The sequence below is a fragment of the Apostichopus japonicus genome, chromosome 15, assembly GCF_037975245.1.
Source record: "Apostichopus japonicus isolate 1M-3 chromosome 15, ASM3797524v1, whole genome shotgun sequence".
NCBI lineage: Eukaryota > Metazoa > Echinodermata > Holothuroidea > Aspidochirotida > Stichopodidae > Apostichopus > Apostichopus japonicus.
In genome coordinates this window covers 702313-720278 of record NC_092575.1, presented here as the reverse complement: position 1 = coordinate 720278, position 17966 = coordinate 702313, and the positions used below count along the sequence as shown (strand labels likewise).

Genomic DNA, 17966 nt, shown 5'->3' with positions numbered 1-17966 from the left:
TTCTTTGTTCCCTTCTGCTATTTATTGCCTTGCAGCTATGGCATTCACCAACAGCTCTACAAGGTTTCTTTTACTTCGATTTCACTTGTAGAAGGGGATGGTCAGATGTTAGGGGTATACCCTGTCAGTCCAACGGTGGACATTAAAGGACTGCTCTGGGGGGGGGGGGCAGGAACATGACGAGCCCAACAAGAATCAGGTTGTCTAGAAAATGACTGGAATATTCATCACTTGAGAAAACGTCATAAAGACAATGATACTTTGAGGGTTTCAAGAGAGTAAAGGGACCGCACTCTATTTCACAGGATTCACTTAACAGTAAAGACAGGAAGCAGAAAGAAACATACCATGTTGGAAAAATGATTGCATGTGAGGATCAAGATGTCTGTGTGGAGAGAAAAGATGAGGTCCAGGCTTGCCCAATGGGTCCTTGTGAGCCTCCAACTTAGCCTGTTTAGCAGAATAAAGAAAAAAAAAGATTATATAATTGAGACAGTTTGAATATACAATGTAACCATTATTAAAAAGCAAAATGACTTCTGGTTGGATAATACTGACAAAACATATTTTCCAGATGTTCTATTTTAATTCCCGTACAATATTAACAATTAAAATCATGCTCTCTTCACCTAGGTGGACCATGGTTCTGTGTTTCAAAGTAAAATCTAACCTTTACAACATTTACGTTATCTTTCTCCTTTTAATGGATTGAAATTTAAATAATTGCAATCAAAACAATTTATGCATAATATCCGTCTGTATCAAAAGAGAAAAGGTGTTTTCAGCTGTTATATGAATAACATGTCCTCTCCTCATTATAAGGCTAAAAATAAAGCTTATATACCTATCAATGATCAAGCATATTAACTACAGAGAGATTTCCAGGCTAAGGTGTCAATGAAAGCCAGCAATTAAAGCAAACATTACAATACTTCTTCTCCAATGTTTAAACCACAACAACTGAGATGCACAAAGGGGCCCCAGTGATCAGATTAAAAAGCATGATTCATGTAATAAATTCTCTGAGTTTTCAATTATCGACATACAAATTATCAGTATAATCTTTGAGTCTACTTTGTTGTTCATCATATTTGCCTATCACGTGACAATGTCCCATCATTTCCTACAGACTTCTATATCTCTAGTCCATCGATGCTGGCATGTAATAAACTCAAGTACTTGTTTTTGTGTCTCAGATCACCCAGCAAGACAAGTTGTATCTCTCTCATGGCAAGGTTGGATGGTTTGAATAAACAGATTTAGGACCCTCACTACATGACACACCTATGTTCACTACACTACACACCTGTGTTTACATTACTTTTAACAGTTGTTAGCTACTTCTATATCCCACCCACATATCCTGTATTTTGTAGGATGTTTCCTTCTACATTTCCCATCCTACCTTTTGTTGTTGGTCGTGATGTATTAACCATGCTACTGTCACGTGAGCTCTACACCACTTGCCCGGCTTCTGCAACAAATGAAGAGTGCAAACTCAGGTGAGAAAAGTATTCATACCCTGTACCAGCAATAACGGGACATTTGTAGTACATGGTAGTGTACCAGGACAATGTTATCACAGTATTGGCTCTACACCCCGTACCAGCAATAACGGGACATTAAGGTACAGTTTTATCACTGGCAATGAAGCATAGGTCATACCAATGGTAGAACATGGCCGTGTACCAGGACAATGTTACCACAGTATTGGCTCTACACCCTGTACCAGCAATAACAGGACATTGAGGTACAATTCAATCACTGGCAATGAAGCATAGGTCATACCACTTGCACATTAGAAGCTTTAAAGACAAATTGCCCTTATTGTGCCCCTATTCAGGACAATGTTACCACAGAATTGGCTCTAACTCAAGACACAAAGAATTTGTTTTTATTTTGGCTCAGATTTGTGGCAGTTATTAAGAAATATTTTATTCCTCTAACCCATCATCTACCAGAAAATTCTACTGAAATTTTCAACCACCATGTAAAGCTTACTATTTGTTAGATGTATTATCAAAAGGATTTGATTTCAATGCAGGTCGAGCCAGACCAGGTGTTTAATTAGTGACTAATGACGAACTATATACAGCTAATTAGCCAATAAAAGTGCAAAAATACATAAGAATGGAACAATCAAATAAGAAAAGCAACAGAGGAGTTTCATCAATTCTACTGGTAATCAGGTGCAGATTATAAAACCCACAAGTTTGTTTTTAAGTTCATTTTTGTATTTCTACATCTAACATTAACCATTAATTGTACCTTCAGCCACATCAGTTACCACCAAGTGCGACCCCTAGCATCAGAGAGCTATTACGCCACATAAAACTGACAAGTAAAATTTTATCTGAGGCATTTTAACTTCAGAAATGGGTAATAAACCCTAGAGCACTGGATATTATTCACCTGATAAAATTGCTCTTAAAAAAACAGGACCAGACTGTAACTCAACGTTACGGCGATAAAAACTCAATTCCGAAAAGAGTTAAGACGACATGTGCAGGGTACAGAAGTACTGGGGAGGGTGTACTGATACACATGCGTATTAAGGCACAGGTACTTGGGAGTTTTACTAGCTCTATTTTAATAATACCTCTGGCTATGGCTACGTTTGACTAAAGCAAAAGCTGGTCACTATTAAGGCTTAGTACTCAAAAACACTAAATTATACTGAACTTAGATATATTGTAAGAATAATGCCACTTTAAATTGGCAACTGCAATGTGCAAGGGGAAAACAACAAGCACACAAACACAGCTTCTTCAAAGGACATGTTTATTTTGTCCCAATAGTTAAGGCTGTTTGGTTTTAAAATCTATGATGTGAACACATTTGTATCACATGATATGTGGGTGGTTTACCTTTGGCTGGAAGGCTCCATGTCCTGAGGAACCTAAACTGTTGCCAATGGATGAGGGTGGCATGACGGGTACTGCTGCTGGTGGAGGTGGTTGTGGTGGTAGTCCCATCCCCAGCTGAAATGAAAAGGATTTAATAAAAATATAATATAAAGTCAAGAATTCTATTTAGCATTCTGGGCTCAATTCTAAGCATCACATAGATTCCTTTACAAGTTGTTTCTTCATTCTTCACCTTTGCTCACAAACTGCAGAGTGTAAAATCCCTAAATCCCATTAAGTTATTGAAAACACAGACAAGAGTATTTTACCTTAAAGGAATTGTCTGGTGGAAGATTTTGATACATTGTCCTTGTAGTTATTATTTTTCTCTTTCTAACCATGTAAAAATTGTCCCCATTCGACGTTTTCTTCTTGTAGAAATCTGGTTTTCAAATTCACCAGTTTCTCACCAAAAGTACCGTTTGTTCGAACGCTTCAATATGGTGATTGACGTAGTGCTTGCAGATAGGCAAAACAGGCGACTTGAAGTTAGCACTCCCAATTCCGCAGCAAATTAACTCACGTGTAAGCACATTGAATTGCCTCATATATATAACGTACATACTGGCGAACGTATATACTACGATGCTCAGTTGGTGTATAGCGTTACACATAGTACACTCACACTCAAACCACAGTTCATTAACTGTTCGTCGAAATCGCTGAAATAAATTTCACGGATCAAATTAACAGTAAAAGGAAACTTATAAAGTATTCGTTAAACCGAAAGATGAAACTTGGCGGGATCGATGTCATCGCAGAACTGTCCGATTGTAACGTTAGAGTAGCCTATACACGCGAACATTCTTCGCGCTGGAGCTGGATACCGCGATGTATAAACAACGAAGAGCCTGCTGTTAAAACTTATCTTGTGTTACACAAAGACCACGAAACCACCGATCTACTACATATATTGCGGCTTAAGGAGTTTTTTAAATTATATCTAATTTATAAGAAATTTCACCGGAAATTATTGAAGAAATTGATCGATTCGTTGTCAGAGCAGAATATAGCACTGAGAAGCTTAGGCTTCGCAGAACTGTCTGATTGTGAACGTTTGAGTATAGCCTACATGCGAACATTTTTCGCGTTGGAGCTGGATAGTGCGATGTATAGCCTGAACAACTCAGAGTCTGCTGTTAAAATTTACCTTGTGTTACACAAAGACCACGGAACCACCGCTCAAGTACATGGCGGCTTAAGGAGTTTTTGAAAACATATCTAATTTTTAAGAAATTTCACCGGAAATTAAGGAAGAAATTTATCTGTATACAAACGCTGTTTTTGTTGTGATTACCGTATAGGTACTGTGCGGAGGGTGGGTTATGACGCAATCTGCTATGGCAGAGCTGACGTCACGTATTGTACTGTTCAAATCATTTTTGAAATGTCTATCCATAACGATTAAAAAATCGTTTCTCTGTCAAACGCAACATTAGCGTTCTCATACTTTGACAACATGTTTGGAAAATTATTTACTATTTTTTAAGGTAACTTCTTTGGGCCACCAGACAATCCTTTTAAATGCCAGCCAAAACAAGATCAATACTTCATGTTCACCTTGATACATGTCAACATTATAGGGCACTGGTCTTGTGATATGATTTATTGACAACTAATATAAGAGAACATTTCACTTCTGTTGGCAGACATTATTCCAATATCCTGCCTCTGGGAAGCCAAATTGTTACAGAAAAGTCACAAGCAATGAGTCAGATCATTGAGTATGTTTTTATCAGAACTTTTAGTAATGCAGACACACTGATATGAGATGCAAACCAAAAAAATCAATCACATATTTCCTTTTTGATATGCCGTGTTTACAACATAGGGAATCACATACACACACATACACACACATACACCAACTTGACTGCAGAGGTTCAGATGAATGCAAAGCATGGGAACCAAAAACATATAACCACAGGTAAACTTTGCAAAGCTAATAACAGTTCTGGTTAACCCCTTCATGACAAGATGGCTTTTGAATCTTCCTTATATAATGACAAGAGCATATGTTTGGGTCTATCTGATATATACCTTTGATACACATGGCTATATATTACAAGCAAGGTGACAACACAAATCCATGGCGACTTTTATTAATTATCAAACAATTTGTTATGACAAAAGAAGACTTGGAAGAAATTGGTTCCAATTTCTTTTGAGGTACCTTCCTGCCAATCTCACTTTAGTCAAAAATCTTTTTCTGATTGCTTATATCCTGATTTTCTGTTCAGGGTTTGTTCCACTTCAGTGATGGTGAAACATCCAACATATGATTCATGCACACAACTTAAAGACTCGACCTGCTTCTACAAATCTAAGCAAATTAAAATCACTTTCCTTGAGGAGGCCCGGGGGGGGGGGAGTGATCATCATCCCTCCTCCTTGGTTCAAACTCTTGTCCATCACCCCACAGATGGAAAGTACATCCAAAGGTCAACCTTCTCAAAGCCTTCAAGCCTGATTTGTTGTCAGTTTTACATGACACAAGGTGTCAACACTAATCAGCATGGTATAGTATGTATTTAATATGACAGGGGATATTCCCCAAACACAAAAAGGAGGTCCCTCTATCAAAAACTTGTTATGTTTAGGTCTTCCTCCATCCTTGACTGCTTTTCACAGTGATATTTCCACTGTATTCCTAATTACATCGTTACTACATGTTCATTTTAGAACTGGAACATGAGTTTTATATACAAAGTGTACACAACTCCTGCCTCTTCTATAAGTTCAAATACTAATATTGAAGCAAATATTAATATTACCCTGACAATCCAGTATCTTAGGTGAGTTTGGTTTGGAAAACAAAATGACTGCCACACTTATACATTCTCATTCTCAAAAAAACAATTTTGCAGCTTCCTTTACTACAGTAAGTGAGTAACTCACTCACTCATTAATTAATTCAATCCATCTTTCTATCAACCACTCACTCAATCAGTTCATTAATAACTCATTCACTCATTGACTCAGTCAATCCATCTCTCTATATCAACCACTCACTCAATCAGTTCATTAATAACTCATTCACTCATTGACTCAGTCAATCCATCTCTCTATATCAACCACTCACTCAATCAGTTCATTAATAACTCACTCACTCATTGAGTCAGTCAATCCATAGATATATCAACCACTCACTCAATCAGTTCATTAATGACTCATTGACTCAGTCAATCCATCCATATATCAACCACTCACTCAATCAGTTCATTAATAACTCATTCACTCATTGACTCAGTCAATCCATCTCTCTATATCAACCACTCACTCAATCAGTTCATTAATAACTCATTCACTCATTGACTCAGTCAATCCATCTCTCTATATCAACCACTCACTCAATCAGTTCATTAATAACTCATTCACTCATTGACTCAGTCAATCCATCTCTCTATATCAACCACTCACTCAATCAGTTCATTAATAACTCATTCACTCATTGACTCAGTCAATCCATCTCTCTATATCAACCACTCACTCAATCAGTTCATTAATAACTCATTCACTCATTGACTCAGTCAATCCATATTTATATCAACCACTCACTCAATCAGTTCATTAATAACTCATTCACTCATTGACTCAGTCAATCCATCTCTCTATATCAACCACTCACTCAATCAGTTCATTAATAACTCATTCACTCATTGACTCAGTCAATCCATCCATATATCAACCACTCACTCAATCAGTTCATTAATAACTCACTCACTCATTGAGTCAGTCAATCCATAGATATATCAACCACTCACTCAATCAGTTCATTAATGACTCATTGACTCAGTCAATCCATCCATATATCAACCACTCACTCAATCAGTTCATTAATAACTCATTCACTCATTGACTCAGTCAATCCATCTCTCTATATCAACCACTCACTCAATCAGTTCATTAATAACTCATTCACTCATTGACTCAGTCAATCCATCTCTCTATATCAACCACTCACTCAATCAGTTCATTAATAACTCATTCACTCATTGACTCAGTCAATCCATCTCTCTATATCAACCACTCACTCAATCAGTTCATTAATAACTCATTCACTCATTGACTCAGTCAATCCATCTCTCTATATCAACCACTCACTCAATCAGTTCATTAATAACTCATTCACTCATTGACTCAGTCAATCCATCTCTCTATATCAACCACTCACTCAATCAGTTCATTAATAACTCATTCACTCATTGACTCAGTCAATCCATCTCTCTATATCAACCACTCACTCAATCAGTTCATTAATAACTCATTCACTCATTGACTCAGTCAATCCATCTCTCTATATCAACCACCCACTCAATAAGTCAATCAACCAATTGTTACATCAAACAATCAATTTATTGATCATTCACTCAATTAATCAATGGACTAATCTGTCAATCAGTAGAGTGCATTACTCATGATTTATGACTTGATGATGATAGTATTCTGCAATCCTAACCAATACCACAATTCCATGTAATGAAGTGGATTGGCTGGACAAGTTACGTTTCATCTACACATGGTAACTATCAAGTGAAAGCCAAGAATTTGGACAACATTCAGTGTTAGCTTGATCAGCTGCAATCTTCTTTTCAGTATTAGGAATTAAAACAGCTTTTTAATTGAAAATAAAGCATTTTCATGATTCATATTTAATTCTTGGTTCCTTGTCAAGTAAATACCATCACAAGCTCTTGCTCTTAATTAAATGCCATAGTTCATTGAGTGATTCGCCTTATATCGTCATGGCAATATGAACTAAATAAGCACCATGAGCTATTTTAATACAATGAGCCAAACATTTATCCAAAGACCAAGACAATTTTCTGAATGTAAACTCAATCCAAGCAGTACTGTATATCATAAAATAGGTCACCATTGTAGAATGAACTCTCCTATGGGCAAGTGGAGGGCAATGAAGTTTACATCCCACCAGCAGCTCTCCTAAGGGGAGCAAGATCAAACACGATCCCCCTATAAAACAGATGATCTCTGGCAATGAAAGTTACTCTGGTAACCCCGGACTCCCCAAGCATTTTCCCTGCAGGCCTGTTAGTACGGCAGCAGTTCATTTGCCTATTCAGTGACAGACTAGGAACGCTCCTCCTGTTTAGTTGAAAGGTTAATTGAGGTTGTAAACATGTCTTCTCATCTATAAACTGCCTGTGAACGCTATAAATGACAACACCTTCACAGTTCCCTGACATTTTGATGAGCAGAGCGAAGCCGCTAAGAGAAACCGAGGAGGCCGTGACTCGCAGAGTAATAATAGAGTTGAACAACATTAATGTTGCAACATTAATGGAGTTAAAGTGTATCGAAGAATGTTAAAATGAAAGCAATGTTGCATTATTAATGAAGTACACTGTAATGGGACATTTTCAACACAAATGAGACACAAATGAGAATTAGAAGGGGTCGAGGGGCGGTGGAGGCTGCTCACTATAGCAGAAAATTACAAGGAATGCTATATATATTGGTAGCATGAATGTCAGTCTAAAAGTACAGTTTGCTTTTATTTATTTCCATATGTTTCCTTCATATTCTTCTTAATTATTATCAACATCCAACAGAGGTTTAATATTAGAAATATATTTCTTAGAACCACATGGGAGAATGTTTCATTCATGCCAAACAATTTCCAATGACTGAGACTTTCTGGTGGTGTTTAGCCCTCTGGAAAGTTAACACCCTGTTCAGAGACAAACCCCTGCAGTATTTTTCACCGACTCTAGAGCCAATTCAATCTATTCCATCCCCAAGTAGAGCTTCACCCCTCTACCGTTGCACACTTCGCAGACTTGTTTGGATTCTTTTTGATTTATGAAATGTATGAAACCAAACGGATATACTTTCCATAACGAAACTTTTCCAAGATATTGATATTCTCTTTGACTTAATTGCTTAGATATGAAACCTGTCTAGATATCTTTCTGTGACATCGTTAAATCAGTTCGGGATCTTGTATCCTTGTGAAAGTGATATGGTGGGGGCCTCCAGACGTTTGTATCATTACTCCCAGAAGCTGCCACGGTAGTCACTCAAGAAGAACTCTGGACAAGCAGAAAGTTGTCCCCGTGGGCTCTTTAATGTTATAGTGTGTCTCAAGTTTAAAGGCATCAGCAGATTCTGTAGTTTGTCACAGGTTTTCCCTCTGGTGTTTAGGGAACCAATCATCTCCTTTTTGAAATCCGAATGATCAGGAGGAAGGAAGTCTACCGGGACATGTAACTCTTTGTGTTGAAATGCTTAATAGCTTGATATATTCAAATTTATCATCTCTAATAGGAATTGTACACGAGAGCATGGACACTAAAAAGGTGATCTGTTTTTTATTTCACTTGAACAATTCAATATTAGTTCCCTTGAAAATCTATGTCATTTTAATGTTTAACTTGCAGGAACATTTAGAACAGTTTTGTATAGTTAAGCTGTACATGTATAGTCGATGTATCCGGGGTCCTGAACCATTAGTCAATGTATCTGGGGCCCTGCACCCTTGGTCAATATATCTGGGGCCCTGCGCTATTAGTCAATATATCTGGGGCCCTGCGCTATTAGTCAATGTGTCCGAGGCCCTGAACCATGAGTCAACACATCCAGGGCGCTGAGCCATTAGTCAATGTGTCCTAGGACCAGTTTCATTAGCCAATGTCCATGGCCCTGTACAATTAGTCCACGTGTCCTGGGCTCTTTCTGTAATGTGTCCTAGGACCAGTTTCATTAGCCAATGTCCATGGCCCTGTAAAATTAGTCCACATGTCCTGGGCTCTTTCTGTATTGTGTCCTAGGACCAGTTTCATTAGCCAATGTCCATGGCCCTGTAAAATTAGTCCACATGTCCTGAGCTCTTTCTGTAATGTGTCCTAGGACCAGTTTCATTAGCCAATGTCCATGGCCCTGTAAAATTAGTCCACATGTCCTGGGCTCTTTCTGTAATGCATGATAACTGCTGCTGGCCTTAGACCAGGTCATGTGAACACACTGTCCAGTCTACTAAAACCTTTCCCAGAATTCAGAGTTTGGAAGAAAAGACAAACATCTTGCAGCCTGCCGTTAGTAGAGCTCAGTTCAATAGTGTCGATCTTTCCGACATATCTATACTCATCATGAGATTTTGCTTTCGGAAGAAACGTACTTACATCAACTTCATTATTATAAGAGGGTTCCAAGGACTAGCATGGATACAGAAAGGATTGTGAGTGATTACAGCCTTAAAGATTTATTCATGGATAGATAATGGCCGATAATCCTGATAAATGGTCCTATAACCTTTATTAACACAAACTAAACGGATCTCAATATAAAGAGAAATCACATTGGGTGGGAATCTATTCAGGATGAAACATCAACAACGTTGTATACAAAGTGAATTGATCAACTTAATGTGTGTGGGTGTGTGTGTGTAAATGTGTGTGTGTCTGTGGGTAAACTTCAGTAAGTGGACATCATCTCTAGTACATATTACATTGTACCTTGGCTCATGGCTTATCAGGCTACTATAGACATCTGTATCTTGTATCATCAAAGCCCCATGTTTAAATTTGCAATCATAACCAGTATTGATATACTCGTTTGAAAATGATAAAAAAAGGCCTACTTTGTACCAAATGTGAACTTGAAGCAAACATTTATGATGTCATAAATTTTTGAAAGCAGACTCCAAAAACCTGTCCCTTTAGTTCCTAAAATTTTCAACTTTAATCTGCTTTCATTACTGATGAACAGTTGCAGACTACAGTAGTTTAATAATGTCATAATACTGGTCAATGAATGGGGTTTTATTGTTATAAGCACAAAATTAACTCTGCTGTTCTGCTTCAAAGGTATCAAACCCTGTAAATATATAATATAAAACCTGTGAATAGATAATATAAAACCTATAAATAGATAATATAAAACATGTGAATAAAGACACTCAAACAATGAGGGATGTATCTACCCCCTTCATTTCATATTAACACCTCTTGAGAAAAAAAGCCTAGCTTCGAGCAGATAGCATTTAATTTCTTGCATTAAAGTTTTGCTGATATGATTAGCCTGTTGATTGCTCGACTAATTAAGTTGTGATGGTAACTTTCTCTGGAGGAGTAGGTATCCCTAATTGGATTCCACTATTGCATTCATTTATAATTGCTTAATTAGACACCCAGTCAATTTAATAAACTGCATCGAACCCAATATCCTCCCAGGAATGTAGCTGCGAGGATATGCCATTATTCTGAAAACCATTTGAAAACAACGGCTTAGTCATATGAGATTTCCTGGCCTGTCAAACTTGATAAATTGAGCGGTAATTGAGCTTAGAAGCATGGCTGCCTGGCAAACGTGTGGCTTGTTTACGAGAGATGGTAGTATTCCCGTTGCCATTATCAAGCCATTAGACTCAAGACGATACAAATCAAACAAGGCCTTCCTCCCTCCATCCGAGGAGCCCTTGAGCATCTTCCGCCTCCTGCTTCCTACTCCTCCTCCTCCTCTTCTAAGATTAAGCTACTTGCTACTTTCATCCAGATAATGATTGGATTCAGTAACCCGTACAGCTGATTACATATTGACGTTAAATGAGTTATTATCCTGTAAATGAGTGTGTTTAAATCAGCTTTTGCTGTTGATTTTGGTCAATTTATGACCGAATTTGATACTAAATCCCAGAGCGTTGAATTTTCTGTTTTTAAAACTTGACTAGTCATGAACAATATTGAAGAAAAATCATAAAAAGGAAAATAGAAAATTACAATTTTTCAATTTGCCTTTGTGAAGTTGATACTAAATCCCAGAGCTTGAATCTATTTTTTAAAACTTGACTAGTCATTAAAAATATTGAAGAAAAATAATAAAAAAGAAAATAGAAAATTACAAAAATTTGAAATTTTTCAATTTGCCTTTGCATTTGATTAACCTTGTATGAAAAAGGCTATCTGGATGGAAAAATATTTAGAAATGAAAGCATCATAACTATAATATAAATTCCCAAATGAACATTCCTCTGAGGCATGATAATTAGAATGGTGTCTTCATTTGATAGATGGCAGTCTTAATTTAAATCATCCTTGGAGGTTCATCAAACTTGTCATAAAGTACTATAGCGCAAACACTAAAAGCTGTTTTCACACACTACAGCTAATGTCTCTTGAGGTATTCGGTAGTAAGGTTAATCAAGGGACTACAAAGCAACACAAGTATGGTTTATACGTTGATAAAACAGGGGCTTCAAAATTCATACTTCTATTCGCGGTTAACAAAGCCTACAGTCATTTTTAATTTATCTTAGATGCACTCAGAGAGACCAATTATGCTCAAATATTAAGGCAAGGTGTTTATGGTGTCCGTGTACAGGCAACTATGTTAACGTTAACTGCCATTTTCAGAAACAAATATAGCTATATACTAGGTTTCAGCAGATTTGTATGAAACATTAGGCGAACAAAACCGCAATTGAATCATAGTAGAAAAATTTCATTAAGAACTAACATAAATAGAATAGAAAAAGTACTATTTTCCCTGTGATTAGTTAAAAGTTATTAAAGAAATGTAAAATCACAATTTAACTTTAATTGTTTGTATTTTCTTGTAATATCCAACAAACCGTAATGGTCTATGTATATATTCTACTGTCATTATCCTCTTCTGTTTAAGTCACATAGAACTTTTAGCTAGTTTCACTTCATGCGACCCTTGGGCCCCCCACCTGCTCTAATTTTTTTTGTTATCATGGTTGAACAACTTCTGATGAATGATGACATCTCAATCCAAAAAAACTTTCATCAATAATTACTCGTAACTATCACAGAAAATTAATGTCCCGAGAAAGAAGAAAAAAGGAGAATAAAGGAAAAAAAAGAAAAAAAAGAGAAAAAAATAAACCCAGTATAAACAGACACAAGAAACAAGCATATAGTAGATGCTTTGATAGGAATTGGCAAACAGTGCTCTTTTATAATTTGGATGAGATGTAATGTAATGCAGGGCAGGGTCTCTAGAGATGCACTAGAAAAATTACAAACTTCAACAGTGGAGCAAAATGATACTAATGATGACTCTGGGAGGTCGTCCGGGGACCAGTAATTAGTAAACAGCCTGTAATAGCCATGAAACATGAGAGGATGGGTAATTGCTGGGACGGATTAAAATCTGGCTAGAGCGTGATGCTTGGAAGACACCTACAGCATTTGTCGTTGCGGGAGCAGTAAGACACGAAGCAAGGCGCCGACCAGTTGTTCAGTGACAATCTTTGGTACGCTCTAAAGATTGGTGATAATTACCATTCATTTGTAGATTGTTATGGAGAGGAACAACTCCACTGTATAAGACAGAGAGAGGAGTTCACAATGGGAGTTCATTATGTCCTACATTCCAATATATAGGATAGAATCTGACTTAGACTTGAAAGTTGTTAATCAGTGACATTCCCAGCCAAACTGAAATAACAACAACAGCCATCTAAGTTTTGATTGCTTCTATTAAATGGTTTTGTTGCAAAAGAAGATTCAATTTCAATTTGAAACAAAGTTGACAATAAATAGATAATTAACTTGCAAACAAATTCCCCATTTTCAAAGGTGACTGCAGTTGAAATTTGTGTCTGAAAGGGGGGGGGGGGAGGTGATGCCCTACTGAGTGAGAGAATATTGATGACCAGAATGGAAAAGTAAAGATCTGAGAATGATATCCTGGTATACATATATAAAACAGGTACAAATTCACTGACATTGGAAATTAATGGCAACGTAAAAAAAACTGCAAACTCTTTTAACTCATCAGAAATTGATAAGTATTAATTTGAAATCAATTTCTATATTAAATGAGGGTCACCATGAAGGATCTTGTTATTATCAAAACCATTAACTGAATTGCACTGGGTTATAGTGGTGCCAATCACTAATGTCAAGTCTATGCTTCCCAACACTAATTGTTAATAGCTATGTACATTTACCACTGAGATCTTTTCAGCGTTTGACATGAATTTTCCCAGTGCCCTAAAATGATTGCAGAAGTAGGTAAGTTTTTGAAAACATACAGTAGGTTCAAAACAAAATGTGAGGATAGACACTCACAATGTAGGTCATTTCTTATGGCAACTAAATTATTAATGTTAACATTTGGTTGTAAAACCGAGAGTGGGTGAATGATTCCACTTGAACTATACAATCACATTGTTTGTCAGAAAAACAAGAAGGAACCATGGAGGCCAAAGATGATCAGACACGGGTATTTTTAACTTGAAATTCTTGTTACCGTTAAACAAGGAGGACCAGAGAGGTGGGCACCCCTGGGTTTGTTAATTATACCACAGCTTCACTCACAGTAACAAATCGGAACAACATCAACAGAAACGGTAGGCGGTCTCTAATTCCACAACAAAAACCAAACCAAGGTAAAAACTTCCTCCTCCCATCAGCCATTATGAAACCTTTGACCTTTTCAAATTTGATCATCTTGGCCTGCAATCCTACTGGAGTTACCACCTTCAAGCCTGTGCAGTAGAGCATACTATATCGCACCCTCTTACCCCCCTGGGGGAAACAACCATCCTCTATCCTCCCGAATGCCTTTCCACAAATTCACCCTGTCAGCTTAGATAAGCCAGTCTAACTCAGACTAATGGGACACTTGTTGTGCTAATTTCCTGCCAATTTGAGCAAATTACTGCTAGCTGAGTGCCAAACCCTGGTGCCTACCTGCTCAAATCGACATTGACGTGCTGAAGGAGCGCATCAACGCAGTCCTTAGCGTTTATGATTACGACATTATTCTTAATTTAGATCTCTTTACTGCATATCTAATGGGATCTGCTCTATCTCATTAGGGAAATGACTGAGTTGATGGCATTAGGGAGAGCTGAAATGTAACTTATCACATTAATCTGCTCAAAAGACTACATATTCTTTGGGGGTGGCCCTCTCATTGAAACGTAGTATCCCGCTAGCACCCCGAACAGGCGAACAATAAAAACGACTGTTCCTCCAAGCAAAATGAAATCAAGCAAATCCCATCGGGAAGGAAAACAAACAGGAATTCCTGAAGCTACCTTTGGGGAACAGTTAAATGCGATTCCCTGATGCAACGCAAATTTACAATTTCCATCACATGATTGCTAACACAAGGCATTTTTTCTTTTTTTATTGCAAAGTTGGTTACAGGGCACTCAGAAAGACTTGTCACTGACTAGAAAACAAGAATATTTCAACTAGACAATTTACTTCAATTTCATCCAATTTTCTTCAAATTTAAAACGTTTCTGTGAATGTGGCCCTAGGGGCCAGTCTTGGCCTAGATTCTCGAGCAGGAATAATACTTGTTTGAATGTAGGATGATGAGCATAGTCTGTTAAGGTTGTCCAACTATGCGTCTGTAAAATTAATATAATGGCATTTATATTGTCCTGCTGACTTCTCGATACAGTCAACATCTGCCTCACTCAAAACTGCTCTTCATGCCTTGAAACGACAAGAGGCATTGGTACCTGTTATATATGCCTTCACTACCTGCCTCCCCACCAATAAGAGAATGAATGCCCCTTTCATTGGATCACTGAGCATTAAAGACTACTACAAACCAACTAAACAGGCCTTCAGTGATTAATGAACTTATTTAAGCACTAAATGTCAGAATCTTTTCAATTCAAGGTAAAAGACATTTTTCCCCAGGGCTACAAATAGTAAAGGTTTAAGTGTCAAAATATCTTCTGAATGGGTTATTTAGCGCAATGAATGAAGTGGATATCTAGCACTCTACAATCATCATCATCAAACAGCTCCATGAAAGAAGTGGATGACTAGCACTCTACAATCATCATCATCAAACAGCTCCATGAAAGAAGTGGATATCTAGCACTCTACAATCATCATCATCAAACAGTTCCATGAAAGAAGTGGATATCTAGCACTCTACAATCATCATCATCAAACAGTTCCATGAAAGAAGTGGATATCTAGCACTCTACAATCATCATCATACAGCTCAATGAAAGAAGTGGATATCTAGCACTCTACAATCATCACCATCATACAGCTCAATGAAAGAAGTGGATGACTAGCACTCTACAATCATCACCATCAAACAGCTCAATGAAAGAAGTGGATATCTAGCACTCTACAATCATCATCATCAAACAGTTCCATGAAAGAAGTGGATATCTAGCACTCTACAATCATCATCATCAAACAGTTCCATGAAAGAAGTGGATATCTAGCACTCTACAATCATCACCATCATACAGCTCAATGAAAGAAGTGGATGACTAGCACTCTACAATCATCATCATCAAACAGTTCCATGAAAGAAGTGGATGACTAGCACTCTACAATCATCATCATCAAACAGCTCCATGAAAGAAGTGGATATCTAGCACTCTACAATCATCACCATAATACCATACCATAAGATTTCAATCTGATCTCTCAACTAAATATGGAATATGATTCAATTCCTAGCACTTACCTGGAATGCTTTGTGTTGTTCCCTCTCGCGAGACTGTAAAGAAGATAAAATATTTGCAAGAATTACAATGAAAAGTTACAATGTTTTAGGAGAGTGAGTACTCAATATTGCTTGCCATACTGGAAGTAAAATGTCAGCAATCCCTTGCTTATAGCTGTGAGGAGTTTGCTCTAGGATATGTCTATCAAACACTGACCAACATTGTTTATTTGCATTTCTGTGCAATTAATCATGGTATACTTGAGGCATAGTTAATCTGGTGTACACTTAATATAGCCAGCTTCAAAACTTTGAGCTAAGCAAGGCTTTGTCTGCTAGAACTGAATTTGTACCACCGACCTGGCCAATACAAGCCAAAATCTATTTGCTTTTTCAAAATTTGGTCATACTTGTTGAGTTTGCAGAGAGCTTTTGGTCAATCAGAGGAAAATATAATTAATATTTGTGAAGAAGATATGATTAGTACATTGATTCTGTTTGACTTACCAGCTGAGGGGAAACAGGGGGTAGGATGCCGTTCCCTGCGATGGGTGCCGGGGGCACAAACGCGTGGGTGTGTTGATGCTGGTGCATATGCTGATGCATGTGAGTTTCTCTCATAAGGGGCATGAGTGGGGGGTATGTGGTCATGCTCTGCTGGTTGTGGATGAAGCGACTGTTCAGTTCCTGTATGAGTTCTTGTTGTTGGTTACCTGTTACCAAGAAACAAGAAAAGTATAATGCTGGAATTTGGGCTATAAACTAATTTAGACTAATGAGTACCATACCACTGGTACCTACAACCATGCTTTTAATTAGGACAATTAACAAAAACATGAAGACAAACCTCAAATTCACCAGTTCAGCTTATTGTTTCTTACCAGATGATGAGACCATTTATCAATGGTTGCATTCTGCCAACACTGGGCAAGTCACATGTCGACAGGCTCAGCTTGCCAATGCTGAAAAGGGCCATTTCTCAACAAATTAAAAACAATTAACACACACCAGGGAAAAATTGATCCAGTATCGCATCGTAAAATGGTCAAGTTGTTGCTATACAAGTGTAAAGATGTATAGCAGTTCCCTACATAGGAACTACAGTATTCAAAATGACTAATTCAGATTCCTTTGAAAATGCTACACAAAATTTTGAAAACTATTTCAGTTTTCCCAGCCTACTCATCAATATCGTTTTCATTGTTCTGCAACAAATCAAACTTAGTATTTCTGTCAGATAATGTTGTCCAATTACAAGATGCAAACATGATAACAATCTCCTTACCTTTTGAATAGGAAAAATTGGGGCCAGATTCAGCTCCAAATGGGTTAGCGTTAGGAGTGGCTTGTGTTGGCATTGGTAATGCTGTTGATGTCAGGGGTGTCTGGGGTCTCACACTTGCAGCTGAGAACATACTATGGGGGTTCTGATGAGGAGGTGGTAGGCAGGGGGACAGGCGATAGGATGAAACTGGGCCTTGCACTGTACCATAAGGTGGAGGATGGTGTGAGGATGGACGAGGGGGTTGTGTATTACTGCTCCCAGGCTGGTTACTGCAAACAAGATAAAATAAATCGTTCTAAATATCTATTTCAATAATCAATATCTTCAGATAATAGCTTGAATACAAGGCTATG

The 17966-nt window shown here is 37.5% G+C and overlaps 1 protein-coding gene across 4 annotated transcripts in view; it reads right to left on the bottom strand.

Annotated features, from left to right (window-relative positions):
* The window catches only part of LOC139981128 (autism susceptibility gene 2 protein homolog), a 175701-nt gene that overhangs the window by 14579 nt on the left and 143156 nt on the right, over nt 1–17966 (bottom strand). For all 4 annotated transcript variants that reach the window (XM_071993311.1, XM_071993312.1, XM_071993313.1 and 1 more), the window contains 6 exons: nt 17614–17882; nt 16836–17041; nt 16350–16382; nt 2868–2981; nt 1406–1474; nt 348–450 (listed from right to left, as the gene is read on the bottom strand). In XM_071993311.1, the coding sequence (XP_071849412.1) occupies nt 348–450; nt 1406–1474; nt 2868–2981; nt 16350–16382; nt 16836–17041; nt 17614–17882 (794 nt within the window). The remainder of the gene's footprint in view (nt 1–347; nt 451–1405; nt 1475–2867; nt 2982–16349; nt 16383–16835; nt 17042–17613; nt 17883–17966) is intronic.